Source organism: Suillus fuscotomentosus, assembly GCF_016647785.1.
Source record: "Suillus fuscotomentosus strain FC203 chromosome Unknown F5891scaffold_190, whole genome shotgun sequence".
NCBI lineage: Eukaryota > Fungi > Basidiomycota > Agaricomycetes > Boletales > Suillaceae > Suillus > Suillus fuscotomentosus.
In genome coordinates, this window is record NW_024539702.1 from 25548 (window position 1) to 50322 (window position 24775).

General features: G+C 47.9%; 5 protein-coding genes across 5 annotated transcripts; 3 read left to right on the top strand and 2 right to left on the bottom strand.

The window, feature by feature from the left end:
- Positions 1 to 683: 683 nt before the first annotated feature.
- F5891DRAFT_966553 (uncharacterized protein) lies at positions 684 to 1874 on the top strand (the record flags this gene model as incomplete). The annotated part of the gene is made up of 1 exon (XM_041376238.1): positions 684 to 1874. The coding sequence occupies one exon, from the start codon at positions 684 to 686 to the stop codon at positions 1872 to 1874; it is 1191 nt and encodes a 396-aa protein (XP_041216997.1).
- A 3468-nt stretch (positions 1875 to 5342) lies between these two features.
- On the bottom strand, positions 5343 to 8143 carry F5891DRAFT_198970 (uncharacterized protein). Its single transcript, XM_041370882.1, has 15 exons — positions 8046 to 8143; positions 7659 to 7988; positions 7531 to 7595; positions 7405 to 7484; positions 7330 to 7354; positions 7217 to 7270; positions 6975 to 7165; positions 6825 to 6919; positions 6566 to 6769; positions 6366 to 6510; positions 6304 to 6317; positions 6128 to 6243; positions 5984 to 6072; positions 5796 to 5930; positions 5343 to 5739 (listed from the first exon to the last, which is right to left on the bottom strand). Exons 2-15 carry the CDS (start codon positions 7825 to 7827, stop codon positions 5412 to 5414), a joined length of 1710 nt encoding a protein of 569 aa, XP_041216998.1. The 5' UTR covers positions 7828 to 7988; positions 8046 to 8143; the 3' UTR covers positions 5343 to 5411.
- A 5786-nt stretch (positions 8144 to 13929) lies between these two features.
- Positions 13930 to 18167, top strand: F5891DRAFT_1177438 (uncharacterized protein; the record flags this gene model as incomplete). Its single annotated transcript, XM_041365787.1, has 17 exons — positions 13930 to 14073; positions 14124 to 14147; positions 14193 to 14365; positions 14418 to 14500; positions 14562 to 14759; positions 14812 to 14950; positions 15012 to 15108; positions 15980 to 16033; positions 16088 to 16133; positions 16185 to 16457; positions 16721 to 16798; positions 16900 to 16922; positions 16999 to 17020; positions 17582 to 17713; positions 17823 to 17834; positions 17879 to 17985; positions 18033 to 18167. 17 exons carry the CDS (start codon positions 13930 to 13932, stop codon positions 18165 to 18167), a joined length of 1740 nt encoding a protein of 579 aa, XP_041216999.1.
- A 1045-nt stretch (positions 18168 to 19212) lies between these two features.
- On the bottom strand, positions 19213 to 21847 carry F5891DRAFT_987990 (uncharacterized protein; the record flags this gene model as incomplete). The annotated part of the gene is made up of 15 exons (XM_041377970.1): positions 19213 to 19395; positions 19425 to 19539; positions 19594 to 19731; positions 19785 to 19864; positions 19921 to 20036; positions 20097 to 20110; positions 20159 to 20336; positions 20359 to 20562; positions 20618 to 20699; positions 20737 to 20958; positions 21022 to 21078; positions 21323 to 21387; positions 21465 to 21571; positions 21628 to 21766; positions 21814 to 21847. 15 exons carry the CDS (start codon positions 21845 to 21847, stop codon positions 19213 to 19215), a joined length of 1734 nt encoding a protein of 577 aa, XP_041217000.1.
- A 1436-nt stretch (positions 21848 to 23283) lies between these two features.
- Positions 23284 to 23697, top strand: F5891DRAFT_1283184 (uncharacterized protein; the record flags this gene model as incomplete). Its single annotated transcript, XM_041370566.1, has 2 exons — positions 23284 to 23608; positions 23666 to 23697. 2 exons carry the CDS (start codon positions 23284 to 23286, stop codon positions 23695 to 23697), a joined length of 357 nt encoding a protein of 118 aa, XP_041217001.1.
- Between the last annotated feature and the right edge of the window lie 1078 nt (positions 23698 to 24775).

Here is a 24775-nt window from a genome sequence, read left to right on the forward strand (position 1 = left end):
TCATCTCGACGAAGACTTGCAGTGGTGGAGTGACCAACTCTCCCAGCCCTTCGTCGGCCGCCCCATCCTGCATCCAGTCCAGCCCATTGACCTCCATGCCTTCTCTGATGCCAGCTCCACTGTCGGCATTGGAGTTGTTGTCAATGGGCATTGGCGTGCCTGGAGTTTGCGGTCAGGGTGGAAAACCTTTGATGGAGCTCGAGACATCGGGTGGGCTGAAGCCATTGGTTTCGAGCTCCTTGTCCACACTCTCCTCGACACCCATGTCGGGAGAGCACAGCATCATTTCCGGGTCTTCTGCGACAATCAAGGAGTGGTTGACGGGTGGAGTAATGGCCGCAGTCGGAACAGAGCAACTAACCTTGTCTTCAGGCGGATCCACGCTTTACTCAACTCGCGGCCAGCCTTCACCTCGTTCCACCTCTGTTATGTCGCCAGTCGAGACAATCCGGCCGACGGTCCTTCAAGGGGTGTCTTCCCTTCACGAAGCCTCCTGCTGCCGCCCATCAAACTTCCTGGTAACCTTGCCAGTTTCCTCACCAGCATCGAGTGATCACGCTTCGGCAACGTCAGTGGCAGTATTTGAACACCTTCAGGTTTGGCTCACCGGGCAAGCATTGAACACAATGGTCAACACTACGGTCTCGCCCACACGCACGAGTGCAGCCTCTACATCACGCTTCATGGAAGCTTCTGCCCCACTTCTGACCACAAGAGCCTCAGCCACACCACGTCCTTACCCAGCAGGCTTAACTCCACTAGTTTCCCCCCTACGCCCACACTGTCTGGCTCGAGATCGGTTGCGTTTTTGGGTCCCCGCAGCCAAACGCTCTCGCATTGATAGTATGGGTACACCCATTCCGATTTCAGATGAAGACCTAGACCGAATCCTGGCAGTGATATCGCATTCACATGCAGTGGGCACCAGGGAGACCTATGGATCAGGTCTCCTGGTCTACCATGTTTTTTGTGATACTCGAGGAGTCGCTGAAGATCAGCGTTGTCCAGCGCCTTCGGTGTTGCTTCTGGCCTTTATCTCGGCCTGTGCGGGGTTATATGCTGGTGCCACACTTGACAACTATTTCTATGCCGTTCGCGCTTGGCACCTGATCCACGGGGCGCCTTGGCTCATCAATGTAGCTGAGTCCGCCCTTGCACTCACAGGAGCCGCATGTTTAGCCCCGCCCTCTTCTAAACGGCCCAAGCGAGTTCCCTTCACAGTAGATCTTATTGCCAACATACATTCAGTCCTCGACATGTCACTGCCGCTACATGCCGCAGTTTTTGCATGCCTCACAACTACCTTCTTCACCATAGCGCGCACAGGTGAATTCACTGTGCCCTCACTGACTGCCTTCCGTGCTAGTCCTAGCTCCTATGTGACGGTTGGGGACATTCACTATGATGAAGATCGAAACGGATTCAAAGTTGTCATCTTTGCATTACCACAAACCAAAGTGTCCCCCATCGGAGAAGATGTTTATTGGGCCGCTCAGTCAGGCATAGTTGATCCGCAAGCTGCACTCCGCCATCATTTGGCACTTAATCAGCCTCCTCCATCAGCTGCAGTTTTCAGTTGGCGGCACTCATCAGGTCTGCGCCCGCTGACGAAATCCGCTTTTCTGGCATGTCTCCAGACTGCTGGAGATCAACTGGGGTCCGGAATGCTCAAAGGGCATGGGATTCGCATTGGAGGAACCTTAGAATATCTGCTGCGAGGGGTTCCTTTCGATAATGTCAAAGCCATGGGGCGTTGGAGCAGCAATGCTTTTCTTCTCTACTTGCGGAAGCATGCTGTGGTGCTAGCACCATACTTACAAGACACCCCAGTTTTGGAGCCCTTTATGCGTTACGCTTTGCCCCCAACGCGTTGAAATTTTGTCTTTTGTTCAGTAAGTCTTCTGCGCTTATCTCCTTTTGGGTCGGGGTCAAGCTTGAGCTTGTTGCGTCGATTTGCCTCCTAATTTTTGGGACACACAGCTCATGCTTTCTTTTGTTAGGTCCCAGTGGTCCTTGTCAGCCTAACCCCTGCGGGTTTCACCCAAATAGACTTATACGTGTTTCGTCGTAGCCGTTACAGAACTTGCTTTGGTTTTATTTGTGTCGCGCTTTGAGTAAAAATGCATAGATTGTTTTCTATGAGAGTGAGAGGAATGAACACGTGCTTAGAATGAGGTCTATGCCCAAGGCGAATAAGCGAGGCATGCATTGATTCTTTCCTTCACTCTCACCACTTGTCGATTTTCTGGCTGCTGCTGCCAGATCTTTCCTTGTCTACCAGCCTGCTCAATTTAAAAGACCCACCCACCACTCCCTTTGAGCAGGCATACCTTTACACCCTTGGACATCAGAGAGCAAAGCCACAAATGGCCGTTTCCCCACTGCGCACTATTGTTGGGTCATGTCTAGACCATCACATCCGACTATTTCACCCGTTTAAAAATTGCTTGTCATGCCTACCACACTAAAGTCGGGACCGATTCGGGTCCTCTAGTTGGGGAGAGCTTATAAGCCTCACGTATCACTTTCCATTATTCCACATCTTGATGGCCTTCATGTCTCCTCAGCGTGTCGCAGCTCTGATTTTAGAGAGAGAATTTCCGGCTTTACCCCCCCCAAGCACAGTGACACTGCTAGTAGGACACCTTGTCATCAACTCCTCCCAATTCTCGCATGATAGCCCAGATTCATGGTTCATCGATCACTTTATCAGTGATGCAGGTCGACACCAAACCCTGGGTATTGGAGATTATATCGTAATTTACAGAGCTTTCCCTAATCCCACCAATCCCACCATGCTGCCTGCTTTCTCTGGGATTTTAACTCACATCACTGCCTGGAGCTCCTCTGCGGTTGAATTCAGTGTTTGTGACAATCATGTTGGAGGACTGCACCCCCGTACCATTCGTATCCCATGTGCTGCTGCTCGACTCTCCTGGTTTCATCATCTGCAGAGGAGATTGTTCTTTTGGCCTCAATGTTTTCACGAAATTACTCGGCCTTCTTTCACTCTAATGCCAAAAAGCACTGTACCTTCCATGGTAGGCCGTGAAAGGGTCCCTAGAGATAGTGATGATTTGCCTTGTTGGGATCAAGTGCCTGTTGGGGGTACTTTACATTTTTCTTTGTTTCATAATACCTTTTCTAATTGGTGCTATTCTAGTCTTCAGACCTTTACCCTCTCGCTGAAGCTCTCTCCCTTGGTAGACGAGGGCCATTTGTGACCTAGTACTGTATGCTGCTTGGCCCACCCGCCCACACACAGCTCATGCTTTCTTTTGTTAGGTCCCAGTGGTCCTTGTCAGCCTAACCCCTGCGGGTTTCACCCAAATAGACTTATACGTGTTTCGTCGTAGCCGTTACAGAACTTGCTTTGGTTTTATTTGTGTCGCGCTTTGAGTAAAAATGCATAGAGTTCTCCTCCGAGCTAGGTTAACGGCACACCCTGTTGATTATAAACTAGAAAACACGTGGATCACAAGAACGTTGCGATAAGAAAGCTACGCCGGTGCTCTACTACTACGTAAGTCACGAGCTGTTCTGGGGTTAATTACAATTGCCCTGCCTAGCATATTGAACTTTCAAATTTCAACTTCCGCAATCATACTTCGGCTCCCAAATTGCAATAATGGCAAGACCTCGAAAACCTGGTCAGCTCTGAACAGCGGCGGTTAAAAACATCAAGTCAACTTTCTGGCACTCGCTAATTATGATTCGTCTGCACGAAAGGCGTCACCTAAAACTCGATCAACTCAACCTACAACTCAGGGTTGTTCATCACATATCTCTTTGCTTCGGAATGAGGCCTCACCCCTCATTTAGCGGCCACTAGTAGCTCTAAGTCAGTGCATGCGGCAGCGTGCGCCCTCTGTCGCACCAAACTCCATTCGTCCATGGTCTTCGCTGCCCAACGCATCTCTCCCAGGTACGGAGCATTCAGTACTGCTCGTATCTTATCGGCTGATTTATTGTCGGGTGTTCCAAAACACAAGCCCGTGCTGGTAAACCACCTCATTCTCTTCGCACTCGCAAACAGCAATGCTGACATGGACATGTCGTCCGTTTTTGAAGCTGGACGAGCTTTAACAAAACGTAGAAACATCTCTCCTTCATTTTTTTCGATCTAATTTTGTTCGTGTCTCTTTATCCAGTGTATTAGGGGAGTTCAAAGTTGATTTCGGATGCCGATTTGGACGTGATTTGGACGCTCAACTCAACTTTGAAGTCCCCTATTGTCTTTCTTAGTTACTAGAGAGCGGCAAATTTATTTGCATTGGTAAATTATATTCTGTTCTATCCATATGCTATTTTACGGGATGAGGCTAAACAAGCACTCCGTCATTTTCCCTAGTAGTGCGACCGGGTAAAAGCAGGAAGATAGGAAGGTCTCGGCAGGTCACGCTCTGCCATGGGGTTCGGAAGCAGCGTGAGGTTTCAAGACTTGTAGGCAGCCGCAGCAGGCTTCATGAAATTGGGTTAAGAAATTAGGTGTGGTAGCCTGGACAGACTCGGACGCACGATGGCGCGATAGACTTGACCTTGTACACGAGCATGAAAAACATTATTACTGCTGGAGGTCTTGCCGTCGTCTGTAAGTGAGATCTATTGAGATAACGCACGTACACTGTTCAGGCCTCAGGACCCTGTAACCCAACACAGATATCCCTGTCGCTTCCGAATGATCAAAACCACATCAACGTTTGACTCCTCGTGTGTTCCTCGTGCCTCATGTTGTATGCAGCTGCGTAATACGTATACCCGTCTAGAATCAGGAGAAACTCGATAAACAACATGCATCGAGCTCTGCCGTACCGCATCGTTTCCGAGATCCTCCAGCACAATCGCACCGATCTGCATGTCAGTGATCCTGGATTTGTTCCGGACCAAAGTTTGTCATCTCGCAAGGTACTTTTGGCTCGTGATTTCCTTGCGGCGCTTACGACGACATGCAGGATCTCTTGCGAGCCTGCAATGGATATGCTCTGGGCTACAGTCATACTGTGTGAGTTACCACCACTGGAACGAAGCGAATGCGTCGAAATAATATATCCTCAACACTAAAAGGTCAGTGGGAACCATCGCATTGTTCGTTATTTTCTTTCATTAGCTCACCAAATATCTAAATCCAGTGCACCATGACCTGTTCAGAAGGCGTTGAACGTTGAACAATTGAGGCCAAGTTTTTATGGACTATTACAATACCTTGGCACGTTGGAGGCTCGAGTGAAATCTAGCAGTAAGTACATCACGTTAATAGAACACAGTAGAGCATAGGTTGCATTGTTATGATCGGGTATAAATCCAGTTATATAGTACAAGCGAGCACTATCTGCAATCGCGTCAGCACTTAGACACCGCCCACGCGCAGAACCATCCACAAAAGAGACAATCGAACCCTACGACTTCTGAATTTACCATGGCTCGTCCGACGACAAATCTACATGGGAAGTATTTGCCTGAAGATTGGAAATTTGTGCTGCATCGATCTTGTAAAATTGCATCATCTCTTCGATTTTGTCCAACGTATCGCTATCCGCGCGTTCCAGGATCGTCAATTGCTTATCGTAATCCTGAATTTTATTGAGAACTTCTCCGCTTATTGGGGAGGCGAGGTAGGAATTGACCGCGAGCTTGATGGCCCTACGGGTGAGTTCCCGGCTTTCTGACACGATAAAAAGTGTTTGCAACACAAGTGTCAAGTGCATGATGTAGGCCATAAAGCGCTGAAGCACCACGTGGCTAACAAAGAAGTGTCGATATCCCTTCGCTCGCCAAAAAAAAATAGCGGTGCGTACGACATTTTGTACACTTCGTGAACCCATACCACGAGCACGGCACCTACTGCGATTGGTAGTACGATGGGAGCTGCCGGTGCCGCCAAGGCGGACACGATGCCCGCAATAGTGCCAACCATGGATAACCCAAATGTCCTGCAAACATTCAATGAGATAAAATCGATCTATCGCGTAAAAGACCGGCCTACAAGGTCTTGGTGGGATCAACTGTAGATCCAGCTTGTATCTTATCGACCATGTTCATCATCAATTCCCTGAACTCTTGGCTGTGCAAGTGCTATGTGCAAATCACGTTAGACGGATGCAACGACGACAAATAAGACAGCCGTCACATGATGAGGGTCACGGAAGTTCCACACATCGACGATGTCAGTGTGAAGCACACGCAGACAATCCTGGATCTGGTAATTCTTGAACTTTGGGCATGATGCAAGCGCCTTCCAATATTCTGCGAGACATGAATATTTAGACTGAATTCAGTGATTATCAACGGGAAACTGGGACAAACTTTGCTTGCCAACACTGACTCTGCGTAAATCACCAGATAAGAATGGAGCGAGCAAGACTCACTTAATTAATGCCTCTGTTTTGAGTCCAGGATGCATTCGCTGAGCGATGGAGGTCATCACTGCGGCCTCCGGCACAAGATGCTCATTGACACAGCTTTCAGTTATTTGGATGAGGTCGGTGAGTGTCTCCGTGTAACCTTTTGCGGCTGCAATATTACACTTCAGAGGCACGCGTGAACCTGTCAGAGTATTGGTACACACTGGAGATCGTGGCGTGGGGGATATCAGACCCTGCCAATTCCTCTAGAGGTCCGATGCAGGTATCCCGCAGCTCCGCTTCTGCTTTGTTCTTCACGAGTTCCTCGATCTCTTCGTCGCTCAATTCATCGAGAGAGGCCTCATCTAGATTTCGTTCCATGCGTTCGATAAGCATGTCGTATTTAGTAAGAACGACGATAACAGGAACTTTGATGAAGTGTGAACCTCAACGTAGCGGAGATATAGTTATCGATTTACTTACCTTTTCCCAGCGTTCCATCACGTTTCGATTCCAGGAATTCCTCTGTTCCCGTCTCCAGCAAACGTCCGCCTGCACGAGGTATCTCAAAGCAAAGCCTTCCATGTATTTGGTCAGTCTACCATAACGGAATGGTCGAGATAAAATCCCCACAAAACAACGTGCAGCTGGTCTTTTAAATCAGGCATTGCGCTCCGACGGCCAATAAAATCTCGGACAATTTTGAGGTTGTCTTGTTCCCCTGGTTCAAAACCCTTGCTGTCATGGAGAACGAACCTGTCGTTCTGAGATGAGACGAACTCATCGTCGATGCTGGCCTCGCCTGACTTATCATGGGCAACAGACTATTGACAGCATGAGTAGCTGTGCTTGTCGAAGCACTGCGTTTGGCCCACCATTGTGTCCACTCCGAATACATGGTTGATCAGTGACGACTTGCCGACGCCAGTCTATTAAAAGCACGTCGTCAGCAATGGCCTGAGATCGGAGAAAGTCAACTGCAAGATACCTTTCCTATCACCAGAATTCGGAACCTTGGAAGGGTCAACTTCAAGAACAGCACTTTATGATCATCCCGACTCACTGAGGACAGCTCCGAAAGATTTCGGAAGTAGTAGCCAGGAGCGTATGACTTTGGCCAGTAGAGATAGATTGCTCAGACTGCTAATCCACAACTTAGACGGTTTCGATGCCAGACGTGGATCCTTACTTCAGCTGAGGTATTCCCAGAAAGGGCGACGACAATCGTGATTTCTTCATGCGACTTGATGTATTCTATGGATGTTGAGGTTGAGTGAGTGGGCGAGTGAGGTGAGAGTGCAATCATTATTGTTTTACCTTGTCCCTCGCTTGCACTAGATACAAGAAAAATGACATCTGGGTCAAAAGCAATGTCTTTGGTCTTCATCCCAAAAGATTCCTTGTACCGTATACGTAGGGAAAATGGATCTTCATGGGAAATCACCCTGAGACAAAAAAGACACAGAAGCAACTTAGGTGAGAACATGTGTCGGGGTCGAGAATTTGAACGTTACTACATGGGTAAATCAAACATGTGTCGCAAACTCTTTCCTGCTTCGCGCTCAAGTTCAATTGGCGGATGCTTGCTGGTCCGTACTTCAGCAGATTCTATAGTTTTCGACCAATTGGTGAAATCGACGGTGATGCCTGTTGGATATATTCAGCGGGTTTGATGACACCACATGATGATAAGAATTGAGTTACCAAAGATGCTGCAGCTGGAGACCGTCGAGGCGTGAACAGTATTAGCCATGCTGATTTGATTTAGGGAAGAAGCTACTCTTATGATGTAGAATGGGGGACTATCACCAAATAAACGTGGATGGCATAGGTTGCGATAAGACAGTCTTTGTGAAGACCCGGGCCCGGTGCCCTACGTAAGTTACGAGCTATCCTGGGGTTGATTGATCATACCCAACGCGTAATAATGACAAGACCTCGGAAACCTCGAGCTCGTCAGTTCTGAATCTGAATCTGCCTCTGACTTATCTTGAAAGTTGTACTGCTTGTCCGTTTCGAAACCCTTCGTTGAAGTCATAGTATGATGGAGTTTGTTTGGACATGTTTTTTCTCGTGTCTTGTCTGCGACTCCCTCAATCACATTCCGTCCAATTGCTATCTGCTAAGTTGAATAAGGTAACGGGATACGTAGTACGACTCCGAAGTTGTCGTTGTGTTTGTTACGATTTTGGCCTAGTGTTTTGTTATAGGTTCACGAGTATGGTACGATAAGCTAATTTCAAATATGGATCTTATGCTGATTATTTTGTTCGAGGATGCGACAGACGAAAGAATGACAGAAAGAATTCTATAAACGAAAGTAGTAAGTACTCAGTCTCAATAGTCGAAGACTGGGAGACTACTAGCTGACCTATAAACGAAAGTAGTAAGTACTAGAGTAGTAGTCAGTATCGTAGTAAAGAGTCTAAATAAATAATATCATACCTCAGTCTCAATAGTCGAAGACTGAGGTGCTAAGTAATATAAAACTTCTAATGAGCGCATAGCGTATTATGTAAGCGAGTGTTGTTTGTTGTTGTCCGAATCAAAGTTATCACTTATCTATAATCTTTCAACACGCCCACTCAACGAATCAAACTCTCGCCGTTCAACACTCCCATTCCTTCGATGAATCGTCCATGCTTCTCGCGCGCAAGTGCCTTCGTCAAAACGTCGGCAATCTGTTCGTTCGTGGGAACATACTCAACGCATATCTCTCCTTCCTCCAACTTTTCTCGGATAAAGTGATACCGGATCGCGATATGTTTGGTACGTTCGTGAAACATGGCATTTTCGGCTAACAGAATTGCAGATTGATTGTCGATTTGGAGAGTTATTGGGGGAGTTTCTGAGGAGTTTAGTTCTCTGAGTAGGGTCCTCAACCAAACGGCCTCCTTCGTAGCAGCGGCGGCGGCCATATATTCTGCTTCGGTACTGGAAAGTGCGACTGAACTTTGCTTCTTCGAACTCCAACTAACTGCTCCTCCAGATATTGAAAATATATATCCGGTTATCGAACGCCGGTCATTGACATCTGAGGCCCAGTCTGCGTCGACGAACGCATGTAAGTCCGTTTCTGACTTCCCTTGATATGTCAAACATTTATTGACGGTCCCGCGTAGATACCGATAGACACGCTTTAGAGCGGTCCAGTGCGCTTGTCCGGGGGTAGCTGCAAATCTGCTCAGAGCACCTACTGCGAACGCGATGTCCGGACGCGTCGCAAGCATCGCATACATCAGTGCACCTAGGGCACTTTGGTAAGTCTTCACATCGACTTCGGCTTCATTCACTTTGATGAGCTTGGTATTAGGGTCCATTGGCGTATTCACAGGACGACTGGATCCCATATTGAAACGCTCGAGTATCGATTCGATGTAGCGGCTTTGTGACAGCTTGATCGTGCGTTTATCGCGGTCGCGAATGATTTCCATTCCCAAAATCCAGCGCGCTTCTCCCAAATCGGTAAGCTCGTACTCTGCTGCTAACCGTTTCTTCAGCTCATCTATCATCTTCTTATCTTTTGACAGTATCATTTTGTCGTCAACATAGACGGCGACTATAATGATTGTGCCGTTCTCGACCTTGTAGAAGACAGAATGGTCTGCATTGCTGCGTGTGAAGCCGAGAGACTCGAAGACGGTACGTAGTCTTTTGTACCATGCTTTGTGTGCCTGCTTAAGACCGTATAGAGCACGTTTGAGCTTCCAAACTTGATTCGACGAGTCACGAAAGCCAGGAGGGAGCTGCAGGTAAATTTCCTCATCCAATTCACCGTTTAGAAAAGCTGACTTGACGTCCATCTGATGTATATCTAGATCGTACTTGGCTGCAAGGGCAAGAAGGACTCGAATCGTCGAGAACTTCGTGACGGGGGCAAAGGTGTCTGTGTAGTCGATCCCTTGGACCTGCGTGAAACCTTTCGCGACGAGTCTGGCCTTATAGCGTTCAATTTCGCCATGCGGGCCGCGCTTAATTTTATAGACCCATTTCGAGTCTACAACCTTGCGGTCACGAGGGCGTTTGACTTCCTCGTATAGGCCAATCTTCTCGAAGATCTTCAATTCTTCAGTCATCGCCGTGTACCATAGATCTGCGTCTGGACGATTCATTGCTTCATGGAACGTCCCAGGCTCACCATTACAAGCTACTGTAGCCTTGTAAGCCTCCCCATGTGTCTCCGCAGCCTCAATCGCGCCCACTGCCTCAGGTATGTCTTGTATAACCGGTTCCTCTCTTTGAAGTGTTGACTTCTCATAGGCGTTTATGAAGTAGCGAGGATCATCGTCTCGCATAGGTGCGCGTCGCGCTCGCGAGCTGCGCCTTACTTCAGGTGGAGGAGCTGGGCGAGGATATGGAGCAGGAGGTGCTATTTGTCGAGTGGCTGAAGGGGTTAGTGGTTGAACACGGTGTGTCTCCAACGCACGCGTGTTGTTCGGTGCTGACATTTCCTTGTTCTGGTCTTCAGGCTCGAACTTGACCATGCTTAGAGGAGCTGGTTGTCCATCGACATCATCATCCTCGTGGGGAGATTTGGTAGCTGGATTTCCCACTTCCGGTGCGTCATCGTCTGATAATTCTTCTATAATTGTTGACTTATGAGGAGCTTCCAGGCCTTGCAGGTCGTCTGTGTTGTGCTTTGCAGCAGTGACCTGTTTCTCTGGGAGAAATGTGTCTATCTTGACACGACTAGGCCCTTGCGGATCTCCTTCATCGAAGACGACGTCTCGCGACTCGAGGATGCGACCGGTTGGACGATGCAGGCATACATAGGCCTTTCGATGTTCGGCATACCCAAGGTTGACGCATTCGAGCGATTTCACACCGAGCTTCTGGCGTTTTTCATCAGGTATGTGTACATGGGCTTTGCACCCAAATACCCGGAGATGGGATACTGATGGTTTGTTCCCAGTGAACGCTTCATGTGGTGTAATGTCTCCATCTATCGCACGAGTTGGAACCCGGTTCAATATGTGCGCCGAATATAGGATCGCATCTCCCCAATATGTGTTTGGCAGTCCGGCGTCTCGTAGCAAGCTGCGTGCCATTTCAACTAAGGTCCGATTCATCCGCTCTGCGACACCGTTCTCTTGTGGTGTGTATGCGTTTGTTTTCTCGTGATGGATGCCTTTTGACTCGAGATAGGATACAAATTGTTTTGATCCATATTCCCCCCCACCATCACTACGAAAATAGTTGGGGCGTTCTCCAGTCTCGGTCTCTGCACGTTCAAAGTATCCTTTGGTGAGTGCGAATGTTTCATCCTTGGTCTTCACAAGTTTAACCACGAGATGGTGTGAATAGGCATCTATGAATGTAACGAAGTATCGGAAGCCGGCGCGCGACACTGTTTCCATGGGTCCGCATACATCAGAGTATGTGCGATACAGGACTCCTGGGCTTTCGACATTTGATTTCGTTGGGATTGGGTTGCGGTGTTGCTTGCCTTCAAGGCAAGGCTGACACACTGCCTTATTGTGAGTACTTGAACCCTTTATGTTGATCCCATTGACCATATCTTTCGAAATTAACTTAGATATGGAGTCGAAATTTACGTGCCCAAGTCGTCGATGCCATGTGTCCAGAGTTGCACTCGAATGGAGCATGCGCGAGGTGAGAGCTGTTATGGGGACATCTGGATCGAGTGGAGCTGATGGTCCTTGCAGAATGTATGCATGTGCTTTCTCGCATGGCTTTACTCGAAGGACGTATAGCGAGTTTCGCTTATGTGCGAGAGCAACGGTCTTTCCCTTTGCAAGGATCTTGCATTGGGAACCATCAAAGGTGACTTCGAGACCTTGTTTCGTGAGGCGCGGAACTGACAGAAGGTTCGCATTCAGGTCTGGTATGTGATAGACTTCCTGCAGGATGGAGTGGATGTACTCATTTTCACCAACATAGACGTTTATTTCAGCACGTCCGATACCTATCGCATCTATCGAGCGTCCATCTCCGATGATTACTTTTCCGGGTGGGTTCAGTGTGCGATATTTGATGAAAATTTCCCGCTGACACGTCATGTTTGCAGATGCGCCAGAGTCCACTATCCAATCATCTTTGGATGCGGATGTAGAGTGCCCATGTGCCATGAATAATTGGAGCGGTGTGTCATGGTCCGACGAAATGCGTGCGACCTTTGCAGATAGGTCCGTTTTTCCTTTGTCTTTGTCCACCTGCTTCCCACTCTTTTCAGCGTCTTCAGCAGCTTTCTTCTTTCGACAGTCCTTCTCCTCATGTCCAGGAATGTGGCAGTATGTGCACTTTTCCTTTGACTTCTTCTTGTCCTTATCCTTGCGCTTAGGCTTATTCTTTTGCGCAGGTCCCTTCGCAACGAGCGCAGATTGGCTATTGCTAGCCTGTCGTTGCCTTTCCTCTACCAGCACTTGGGCTATAACAGTTTCGGTGGTGAGTTTGTCACTACTGGACATTAGGATCGTTCGAAGGGTGGCATAGGATGAAGGTAAGGATATCACCATCGCAACTGCGACCAGTGAATCGTCGAGCGGCTGACCAAGCGAGGACAGTATGAATGCCTTCTGTCGCATGGTGTTTAGCTGCGTTTCCATAGGAGATTCGTCCGTCAAGGTACTTCGAAACAATTCGCCAATGAGTTGAGCAATTGTTTGCTTTCCTCTACCCTCGTATCGCTCACAGAGCTTCTTCCAGGCATCTTTAGCTATTGGCACATAGAGTATCCCATTCAAGGGATCATCTTTCAGCGTGAGAGCTATCTGAGCTCGTGCTTCCTTGTTCCTTGCTAACCATTCCTGGTGTTGAACAGGGTGCGTTGTGCTATCTGGCATCTTTTCACTTCCTTCAACAATTCCCCATAGTCCTCGAAGGTCAAGGATTAACTCGACACGGTACTTCCATAGTTGGAAGTTTGAACCGTCGTTTTCGAGGGATGGAATATCATATAGACGATTTGAGGCTTGTGCAGTTCTGCTTGTAGATGTAGAACTGGATGATATGGAAGGGATGTTCGAGGATGAAGCAGCTGCACCTGACTGGGCTGCAGACACTGAGGGTGTGTTCGACATTTAATTCTTGTTTCGGTTGATGTTCCTTTGTGGTACTGGATTGATTCTAAGCACCAGGGCTCATAACCTTTTGTTCGAGGATGCGACAGACGAAAGAATGACAGAAAGAATTCTATAAACGAAAGTAGTAAGTACTCAGTCTCAATAGTCGAAGACTGGGAGACTACTAGCTGACCTATAAACGAAAGTAGTAAGTACTAGAGTAGTAGTCAGTATCGTAGTAAAGAGTCTAAATAAATAATATCATACCTCAGTCTCAATAGTCGAAGACTGAGGTGCTAAGTAATATAAAACTTCTAATGAGCGCATAGCGTATTATGTAAGCGAGTGTTGTTTGTTGTTGTCCGAATCAAAGTTATCACTTATCTATAATCTTTCAACAGATTATCAGTCTTGTCTTGTACGCTTCATCCACATACAGCTCATATGATATCAAATACACTGATTCTATATAGGCTGGCTTCGGGTTGGGTAATCGCCGGGTTCACACACTGCAACGATTATAAGGCCACACCAACGCTTCTCCTTCAGTCACATTCACCCTCCCCATGGATCCTTCAAAGATAAAACAGAGAATCGGTCGCTTTCGGATCCTCGTCATAGGGAGAGCCAATGCAGGAAAAACAACCATTCTGCAGAGAGTCTGCAACACGCGGGACCAACCAGAAATATACAACAGCAAGGGGGAAAAGGTGGGCATCACATTGCCAGTAGGAGGAAGGTACTGACCCATCAACATCAGATCGATTTAACGGGATCCAGAGGGGTGAGTTGTGCTCTTAGTCGATGTCATAAATTCATGTGCCCTCAGCGCGGACTGCACGACATTGATGACGAAGTGGTGTTTCCAAGCAACCCGGGCTTCGTTTTTCATGATTCACGGGGTTTCGAGGCAGGCGGCGTATCAGAATTCGACAAGGTCCAGACATTTATCATTGAGCGTTCCAAGGAAACAAAGATAACAAAACGGCTCCACACTATATGGTAATTGCAATCCGTCAATCACAGCATGCGCTATCTAACGGTTTCAACATAGGTTCTGCATCCCAATGGACGAAGCATGTAGGTCGTTCACTGCAGCCGAGAATAAGTTTTTCTCCCAGTGCGACACAGGAAGCAGTAAGTTTTCGCGTCCCACCCTCATCGACATTCGACTGATGCGCAGAATCACAATCCTCAGTACCTGTCATCGTTGTGTTCACAAAGTTCGATGCACTATACGACGTCGCTTACACACAACTGAAAACAGAAGGAAAATCTCGGAAAGACGCTAGAAAACTGGCCGCAAAACGCGCCGAAGAAACATTTGCAAACGGACCGCAACTGAGGTTTCTCAAGGATGTCCGAAAACCTCCACCATGTCACGTATGCCTTCCCAGTAAGCCGGTTTATTGTCAAGTTCCCATACATGATGACCGTTGATCCATCAGATATGGACAAAGATGATGCAAATTCTGGACCACTGATCGAACGCACAGCTGCAACTTTGGATGATGAAGTACTGAAGCGATTGTTCGTCACGACCCAACAGACCAACTTGGAGGTCTGTATGAAATATGCAATTGAAAGGTAACCAACCATGGACTCATTCGCTTGCCGCAACTTGGTGTTAACGACTGATATTGTCCAGAACATTGCGAGAACATTTTGGCTCTGCAGAGACAAGCGCATCTGAAGGTCACGAGAAGATAATAGGAACCTTGGGCGCCTGGTTTCCACATATTTGGGTAAGATTCTTGGAAAATTCAAAGGTTGCTCTCATTTATGTCAAACCTTTACTTACAGGCAGTACGTCTGTCAATCCTCATTCGCGCAACAGCCATGCTGATCCAAGTCGTTGCCCACCGTTCGCAGAGAGTGAGTGTGTCGATCCTCGTTCGAGCAACAGCCATGCTGATCCAAGTCGTTGCCCACCGTTCGCAGGATGTGAGTGTGTCGATCCTCGTTCGAGCAACAGCCATGCTGATCCAAGTCGTTGCCCACCGTTCGCAGGATGTGAGTGTGTCGATCCTCGTTCGAGCAACAGCCATGCTGATCCAAGTCGTTGCCCACCGTTCGCAGTTCGTGAGTGTGTCGATCCTCGTTCGAGCAACAGCCATGCTGATCCAAGTCGTTGCCCACCGTTCGCAGTTCGTGAGTGTGTCGATCCTCGTTCGAGCAACAGCCATGCTGATCCAAGTCGTTGCCCACCGTTCGCAGGATGTGAGTGTGTCGATCCTCGTTCGAGCAACAGCCATGCTGATCCAAGTCGTTGCCCACCGTTCGCAGAGAGTGAGTGTGTCGATCCTCGTTCGAGCAACAGCCATGCTGATCCAAGTCGTTGCCCACCGTTCGCAGTTCGTGAGTGTGTCGATCCTCGTTCGAGCAACAGCCATGCTGATCCAAGTCGTTGCCCACCGTTCGCAGTTCGTGAGTGTGTCGATCCTCGTTCGAGCAACAGCCATGCTGATCCAAGTCGTTGCCCACCGTTCGCAGTTCGTGAGTGTGTCGATCCTCGTTCGAGCAACAGCCATGCTGATCCAAGTCGTTGCCCACCGTTCGCAGAGAGTGAGTGTGTCGATCCTCGTTCGAGCAACAGCCATGCTGATCCCTCAATAGGACAAGCTTCGCGACGATCACTGTGCGGTGATACAATCCAAGTTACTCTCTGTGGTGTGTCCAATTGGTGCCAGATTGTACACATTTCTCATGTTGGCAATTCGCCAGGCCTGTGGCTTATCGCCCTTGCACAACGTTGTTCAGCTCATTTCCGGTGAATTTTGAGGTTGCGTTGTGATGAACCTGCTTATTATTGACCGTTTAGCTGCTGTCATTATCTTCGAACACTCTTTCTATATTTTTGACAAGCGGCGCTATCTTCAGGACAAGGGGCAGTCTGATCCCTCTTTTTATGTCGCACTGGAGCAGTACATGTCATCTCCGCATGCAGCTGCTGTCGTGAAGGGTGTGAGCGACCCCGTTCACGCTTATGAACAAGCGGTGGCTGCTTCAGTGAAGGAGAAAGAATCTTCGTCCTCTCAGGCGAAGGCGGAGTTAATCAACGCTGTTCTTGAAATCACTTTAAATCATCGCCTGTGTATGTTTCGTCGTCATCCTGTGGCAACAATCCCGCTGATATACTCGTCTTTCAGCAAGACCTTGATATCAGGCAATGCAACGCAATGTAGATGGTGTTCCGAAGTGGATGAGTTATCTCAGCTGTGAATGTGGGCTTCGAGAGGTTTATTGAGGTAGTTTCAGGAGGTGGAACTTTATGACACGGTTGTATGATCACACAATATATGTAGCGCTTTCCTTGGTATGGTGTACAGGTGTTTGAAGCACGTGAGTCACCCTCAGCTGAGATGGTGGTGGAATCCACTGGGCTTGATGTACCTCCGAAGCACTCTTTGTCCGATTCAAGTGCATTGAGTTCAGGTATGTTCTACGTACCATGCTGCTTAGCAGCCTATTTCGACTTGCGCCAATATTTTTAAAAGCAATACAGTGTTGTCATTTCAGAGTTACATTTTATATAGATCCATGGAACGTCTCTGTCAACGTCAGTGACACCAGTTGATGGCTAAGACTGAGCTGTTCGCGGGTGATAGCCTTCGAGACTGATGGATTTCAAACAGCGGACGCGCCTCCGAAGTTTTCGTAAGTTCTTCAAGGACAGTGTGCAGATTATCATGTTCCTGGATTACGAAGTCAAAGGTGGAACCCTGGTTTATCTTACGTGCGCTCTGTGCATTCCCGGGGCCTACGATTAGAACTGCACCATTCTCGTTTTCACTAAACAATGAGTGTATCGACCGCATGCATCATACTCTGGAATCTAAATGCATCTTCTCGAGGGACCGAGATGATGCTATCGTGGAACAAAGGAGAAATCGACTTACAAGATGTCTGCCTTATGTCCAAGGACAAATTTTCAGCGTTGGATCTCACTTTATGCCATGGTCTTCAGTGTGACTTGTAGCCTTTTCATGCGTATCTTATCAACGTACGAGAGAGCGCCTAAAGAAGACCATAACAAAACACTCGCGTTTCCTATCAGTCTAACGAGCTGAATCCCGTGAGAGCTTGCTGCGATCGACAGCCGTTATGATAACGTCCGACATCGCCAAACGTCAGCAACCCAGTGTGCAATCTAAGGGATGAACAAAAATCTCGATCTTTCGATGGGGTCGAGTAATACTGACACAAGAAATCGATCAGCTGTTGGCGATCAGCATATCGATTTGCAGTCGCTCCACTCTAAAATATCCTGTGACTGCCTTCGTATGCCGGACATGGAGGGACGTTCAAGTCTATCTTACGAGGTGAACATGGGAGCAGAGGATGAAAAAGGTGCGTGGCAGAAGACATACCAGCTGTGGGTATCGTCCGAAATAATACACCCCGTCCACGCCACATTCTTTTCCTCTGCTGCTCCCTCCTGTATATCATGCTATAACAGCGGATGCAGCAGGTAAGTATAACACTCCCCTCTGCCTGGCATGCCAATATTCTCAGCCATGGGCGTTGACACATTTGACGAGGAAGACAAGCACGAAGATGCTTGTCGTCGAGCTGATGGCGACGGGTGTTGGCTAAGTGACACGAACTTGTTAAGCCCCATGGTTACTAACTCTTGCGATGAAATTGGGTCCGTTCCACGCGGATGCAGACATTGGCGCGGACCGCTCGTGGTGAAGTCCTGCAGGTGGATGCTGGAAGGGTGAATGTAGGGAGTGCTTGTACCATCCCGTGGACGCGGAGGCATATGTGGATTGTTTGTGCTGTGGGCAGGCTTCCTCCTTGAAGGAGCTGAGATACCATCTGGCAGAGGGGGCCAGATGCAAGGGCCTTGGGATTGGGATTGCCTGGATAGCCGGTTGTCGCTTGTGCTGGAATTTGGGTAATTGATGAATAAACTGGATTTATCGCACAGGTACTATGTAGCGTGCGGATGATGAGCAGGGTTATAAATTCAAGTTAGTGGGTGGATGCGGACGATGATGGAATTCTGGAGCGTACCGGAGATAATTTCAAAGTTAGGCGCTGCCTCTTCGCTGATATAATATCCCTAGATCATAACCAGTCGTATATCGGACTTTGGACTACTACTTACTACTATGATTGAGCCTTGCGGTAAACAGTACTACAAGTGTCGTGAGTTCTCAAGTCAGGCTGCATACCTAGTAACTCACAATGTTACAAGTATGTACTGCGAAATGGGATGACGGTGATCATTGATCAGTGATGGAGTATTGGACGACCATCTATATAGCCTATATGCATATGAATGAGCTCGGTGCATGTGCATGAATAGTTGAATATTGAATGAAATTAATTATAGGTGGCGTTCAACGTTGAAACGTTGACACGTCAAAAGTGTGCCTGTGTGGGGCTCGAGGATGTATAGAGGCTTGAAGCGATCAATCGTTCACACCTGAATCGAATGATGCACGGTTAGTTAGCGCTGGATGCCCTCTGGGCTACGACAGCGGTCCCCGTGTGGCTTACCACCACTGGAACGAACCCTACATCGGTCCTCAACACTAAAAAGTCAGTGGGGACCATCGCACTGTTCATTGTTTCTCTCTCATTAGCTCACCAAGTATCTAAATCCAGTGCACCACGACCTGTTCAGAAGGCGTCGAACGATTGCCTTGGCACCTTGCAGGGCTCAAGTCAAATCTAGAAGTACATGATGTTGATAGAATGCAGGTTACATTGTCATGATCGGCCATAAATCCAGTGGTATAGTACAAGCGAGCACTGTCTGTAATCGGTCAACACTCAGACTACCGTCCACGCCCAAAACCATCCAGGAAAGAAACAATCGAGCGCTACGACTTCTCGATTTACCATGGTTCGTCTGGTAACAAATCTACATCGGGGATTTTTGCCTCAAGCTCGGACACTTGTGCCGCATCCATCTCGTAAAATTGCATCATCTCTTCGATTTTATCCAAGATATCCTTATCCGCGTGTGCCAAGATAGCCAATCCCTGGACATAATCCTGAATCCGAGTGAGAACCTCTTCCTTATTGGGGAGGCGAGGTAGGATTTGACCGCGAGTTTGATGGCCCTACGAGTGAGTACCCGGCTTTTTGACACGAAAAAAAGTGTCTGCAACACAAGCGTCAAGTGCATGATGTAGGCCATCAAGCGCTGAAGCACCACGTCGCTGAAAAAGAAGTGTCGATGTCCTTTCGCACGCGAGAAAAATAGTGGTGCGTACGATATCTGGTATACCTCATAAACCCATTGTGCGACGAATACGGCGACTGCTGCGATTGGTACTACGATGGGAGCCGCAGGTCCCGACAAGGCGCCCAGCATGCTCACAATAGGGCCGGACATGGACGACCCAAATGTCCTGTAAATATTCAATGAGATACAATTTATCTGACACGTAAAAGACCAGCCTACATGGACGTGGTGGTGGATTCAGCTTGTATGTTATCGACCATTGTCATCATCAAATCCCTGAACTGTTGGCTGCGCAAGTACTACGCACAAATCACGTTAGGGCGGATGCAACGACGACAAATAAGATAGACATCACCTTATGAGGATCACGGAAGTTCCACACGTCGACAATGTCGTTATGAAGCACACGCAGACAATCCTTCATCTGGTTGTTCTTGAACGTTGGGCATGACATGAGCGCATTCCAATATCCTTCAAGACACGAAGATTTAGACTGTATTCAGTGATTATGAACGCGAAAGTGGGACAAACTTTGTTTGCCAATCCTGAGATTGCGTAAATCACCAGATAAGAATGAGGCAAGCGAGACTCACTTAATCAATGCCTTTATTTTGAGTCCAGGATGCACTCGCTGAGCGACGGAGGTCATCACCGCGGCATCGGGCTCAAGATGCAAATTGACACAGGTTTCAGTTTTTTGGATCAGGCCGGCGAGTGTCTCCTTGTAGCCTTTTGCGGCTGCAATATTACACTTCAGAGGCACGCATGGACCTGTCAGGGTATTGGTACATACTGGAGATCGTGGCATGGGGAATATCAGACCCTGTGAATTCCTCGAGAGGTCCGATGCAGGTGTTCTGCACCTCTGTTTCTGCTCCTTCCTTGACGAGTTCTTGGATAGCTTTTTCGCTCAATCCATCGAGATAGGCTTCATTTAGAGTTCGCTCCACGCGATCGACGAGTATATCATATTTAGTAAGGACGACGATAACGGGGACTTTGACAAAGTGTGAGCCCCGACGTAGCAGAGAGATAGTTATCGATTCACTTACCGTTTCCCAAGGTTCCTTCAAGTTTCGATTTCAGGAAATCCTCCGTTCCTGTCTCCAGCAAACGTCCGCCCGCACGGGGTATCTGAATACAAAGCCTTCCATGTATTTGGTCAGTCTACCATAACGGAATGGTCGAGATAGAATCCCCACCAAACAGCATGCAGCTGATCCTTCAAATCTGGCATGTTCTTTCGACGTTCCATAAAATCTTGGACTATTTTGAGGTTTTTTTCTTCCCCTGGTTCGAAACCTTTGCTATCGTGGAGAACGAACCTGTCGTTCTCACGCGAGGTGAACTCATCGTCGATGCAAGCCTCGCCTGGCCTATCGTGCTCAACGATCTATTGACAGTATGAGCAACTATGCTTCTTGAAGCGTCACGTTCAGCTCACTGTTTTGCTCACTGTTCGTTCGCCTACTCCAAATACGTGGTCGATGAGTGATGACTTGCCAACACCTGTCTATTAAAAGCACGTCGTCAACACTGGCTCGAGATCGGAAAAAGTCAGATACCTTTCCTATTACCAGAATTCGGAACCTTGGGAGCGTCAGCCTCAAGGACGGCACTTCATGATCATCCTGACTCACTGAGGACACCTCTCAAATATGTCGGAAGTGGTAGGTGAGAGCCCGGAGCTTTGGCCGGAAGAGGCAGCCTGCTAATCTACGACTTAGACGGTTTCGATGCCAGACGTGGATCCTTACTTTAGTTGAAATATTCTCGGAAAAGTCGACGACGATCCGGATTTTTTTATACCACTTGATGTATTCTACAGATGTGAAGTTGAGTGTGTGTGAGGTGAGAGTGTGATTCTTGTTTCACCTCGTTGTCTTGCACCATACGCACGGAATATCTCATCTGTGTCGAAAGTAACGTCTTTATGATGCTTGGTTCTCAGAAAATGATTCTTGTGCCGCATATGTAAGGAAAATAATTCGTCGCGAGAAAACACCCTACGGCGACACGGAAGCAACTCAGATATTCTCATCGGTTGGGGTCGAGTACTTACCTGGGTGGAGAAAATGTGTACCGCAAACTCCTTCCTTCGGGCCCTTCGCGTTTAAGTTCAATTGGCGAATGTGATTCGCCAATCCGTACTTCAGCAGACTCTATATTCGATTTCGACTTGGTAAAATCGACGGTGATACCTATTGGATATATTCAGCGGGGTGAATGATAGACAAGAATTGAGTACCATGGATGTGGAGAGTGTGAAGAGCATTGGCCATGGTGATTTGATCTAGTGAAGAGTTCTCCTCTGAGGTACTTTATCTAGAACGGCGAGCTTATTATAGAATAGAGAAGACATGGGGATCACAAGAGCGGGGCGTCTGATAAGAAAACACGTGGATCCAGAACGGTGCGGTGCTCTACGACGAGCGTTAATTGCAGCTCCAGCGCTGAAATTTCAACTTCCGCGAACATACAAATCCAATTGCAAGACCTCATGAGAGTAGCAACAGCGGCGGTTGAAAACATCAAGTCAACTTTCTGGCACTCGCCAACGCCAAAGGTGATTCGTCTCATCTAAAACTCAATCAACTCAACCTAAGGCTACAACTTGGATTGTTCATTACTATCTCTTTGCTTGTGTAGAATACCCGCCATCCGTGCTCATCTAGCTCTCAAGCACCAGCGTGCGCCCTCCGTGGCACCAAACTTCAGTCTTCGCCGCCCACCGCATCTCCCCCATGTATGGAGCATTGTATTGCTCGTATCTTATCGGCTGCCAGTGGTTTAAAGTTGTCAGGTGTTCCAAAACACAAGCCCGTGCCGGTATACTACCTCATTCTCTCCGCACTTGCAAACAGCAATGGTGACTTAGAAATCTCGTCCGTTTTGAAGCTGGACGAGTTCCAACAAAACGTAGAAACATCTTCATTTTTTTCGGTATAATTTTGCTTGTGCCTCTTTATCCTGTGTCGTACTTCTTGGTTACTAGAGAGCAACAAATTTACTTATATTGGTAAATCACATTCCATCCTTATTTATGGGGGTAGGCTAAACAAGCACTCCGTCATTTTCCTACTGCGACTGGGCAAAAGTAGCAGGAGGCCTCGCGAGATCAGGCTCTGGCGTGGGGGTCGGAGGCATCGCGAAGTTTCAAGACTTTGGAGGCAGTGCGAGGCTTCATAAGATTGGGCCGGCCGCCGTTCGCAGACAGTGAGTGTGTCGATCCTCGTTCGAGCAATAGCCATGCTGATCCAAGTCGTTGCCCACCGTTCGCAGTGAGTGAGTGTGTCGATCCTCGTTCGAGCAACAGCCATGCTGATCCAAGTCGTTGCACCGTTCGCAGAGAGTGAGTGTTTCGATCTTCGTTCGAGCAAGAGTCATGCTGATCCGAGTCATTGCCCACCGTTCGCAGAGAGTGAGTGTGTCGATCCTCGTTCGAGCAACAGCCATGCTGATCCAAGTCGTTGCCCATCGTTCGCAGTATGTAAGTGTGTCGATCATCGTTCGAGCAACAGCCATGCGGATCCATCAATAGGACGTGCTTCGCCCCTATCATTGTGTAAACATACTGTTCGATTTACCCTCTGTGGTATGTCAAATTGGTCACCGGTTGTACACATGTCTCATGTCGCGAATCTATCAGGCCTCTGGCTCATGACCATTGGAGAACATTGTCCAGGTCATTTCCGGTGAATTTTGAGGCTGCGTTGTGATGAACCTGCTTATTATTGACCGTTTAGCTGCTGTCATTATCTTCGAACACTCTTTCTATATTTTCGACAAGCGGCGCTATCTTAAGGACCAGTGGCAGTCTGCTCCCTCTTTCCATGTCGCCCTCGAGCAGTACATATCATATTCGCATGCAGCTGCTGTCAGGAAAGCTGTGACCGTCGCCGTCCACACCTACCAGGGACACTCGTTTACTTGGAAAGTCAAGCCATTGTTTGGACGCTTCCGGATGGGAAAACAATCTATTCGTGACTCTCAAAAGATGGAGTTGATCGAGACGCTTAAAATCGCTTTAGAGCATCGCATGCGTATGTTTAAATGTTGTGCAGTGGCAGAAATTCCGCTAATCCGTCGTCTTCAGCAAGACCTCAATATTAAGCAACGTGACACAACGTAGATGGCGACGCGGAGCTAACGCATCTTAGCGGTGGATGTAACTTCCTCGGGTGGTCTGTGGTAGCTTTAGGAGGTGGAACTGTACGAAATGGTTGTATGATTACAAAAGATAGCGCTTTCCCCGGTACGGTGTACGGGTGTTTGAAGCATGAGAGTCACCCTCAGCTGAGATGATGGTGGGATCTACTGGGCTTGCTTGATGTACCCCCGAAGCATTCTTTGTCCGATTCAAATACATTGAGGTCGGGTATGTTCTACGTACCATTTTGCTCTACAGCTTATCTCGACTTGCGCCAATATTTTTAAAAGCAATACAGTTTTGTCATTTCAGAGTTACATCATATATACATGCATGGAACGTCCCTGTCAACGTCAGTGACACCAGTTGGTAGCTAAGACTGGGCTGTTGCCGGATAATAGCGTTCGAAATCAAGCAGCAGACACACGTTGAAAGTTTTCATTTTTTGAAAGACAGTGCAGGTTACTATGGCTCTGGATGATAAGCCAAAGGTGGATATTGTGATTTATCATCCGTGCGCTCCGTGCATCCCCGGAACCTGCGATTAGAACTGCATCATTCTCGTTTTCACTAAACAGCGAGTTTATCGACCGCATGCATCATAGTGAAGAATCTAAATGCATCTTTTCCGGGGACTGAGATGATACCGTCGTGGAACAAAGGAGAAATCGACTTACGAGATATCTGCATTAGGTCCAAGGACAAATTTGCAGCGTTGGATGTCATTTATGCTATGGTCTTCAGTGTAACCTGTAGCCTTTTCATGCGTCTCTATCGATATATGAGAGAGCGCCTAGAGGGCCATAAGAAAAAATTCGCCTTTCTGATCAGTCTAACGAGCTGAATCCCGTGAGAGCTTCAGATTGCTGCGACTGATGGCCATTATGATAACGTCTGACGTCGCCAAGCGTCAGCATCCCAGTGTGCAAGTTAAGACATGGACAAAAATCTCGATCTTTCGATGGGGTCGAATAATACTGACACAAGAAATCGAACAGCTGTTGGCGATCGGCGTATTGATTTGCAGTCGCTTCACGCTGAAATATCCTGTGACTGCGTT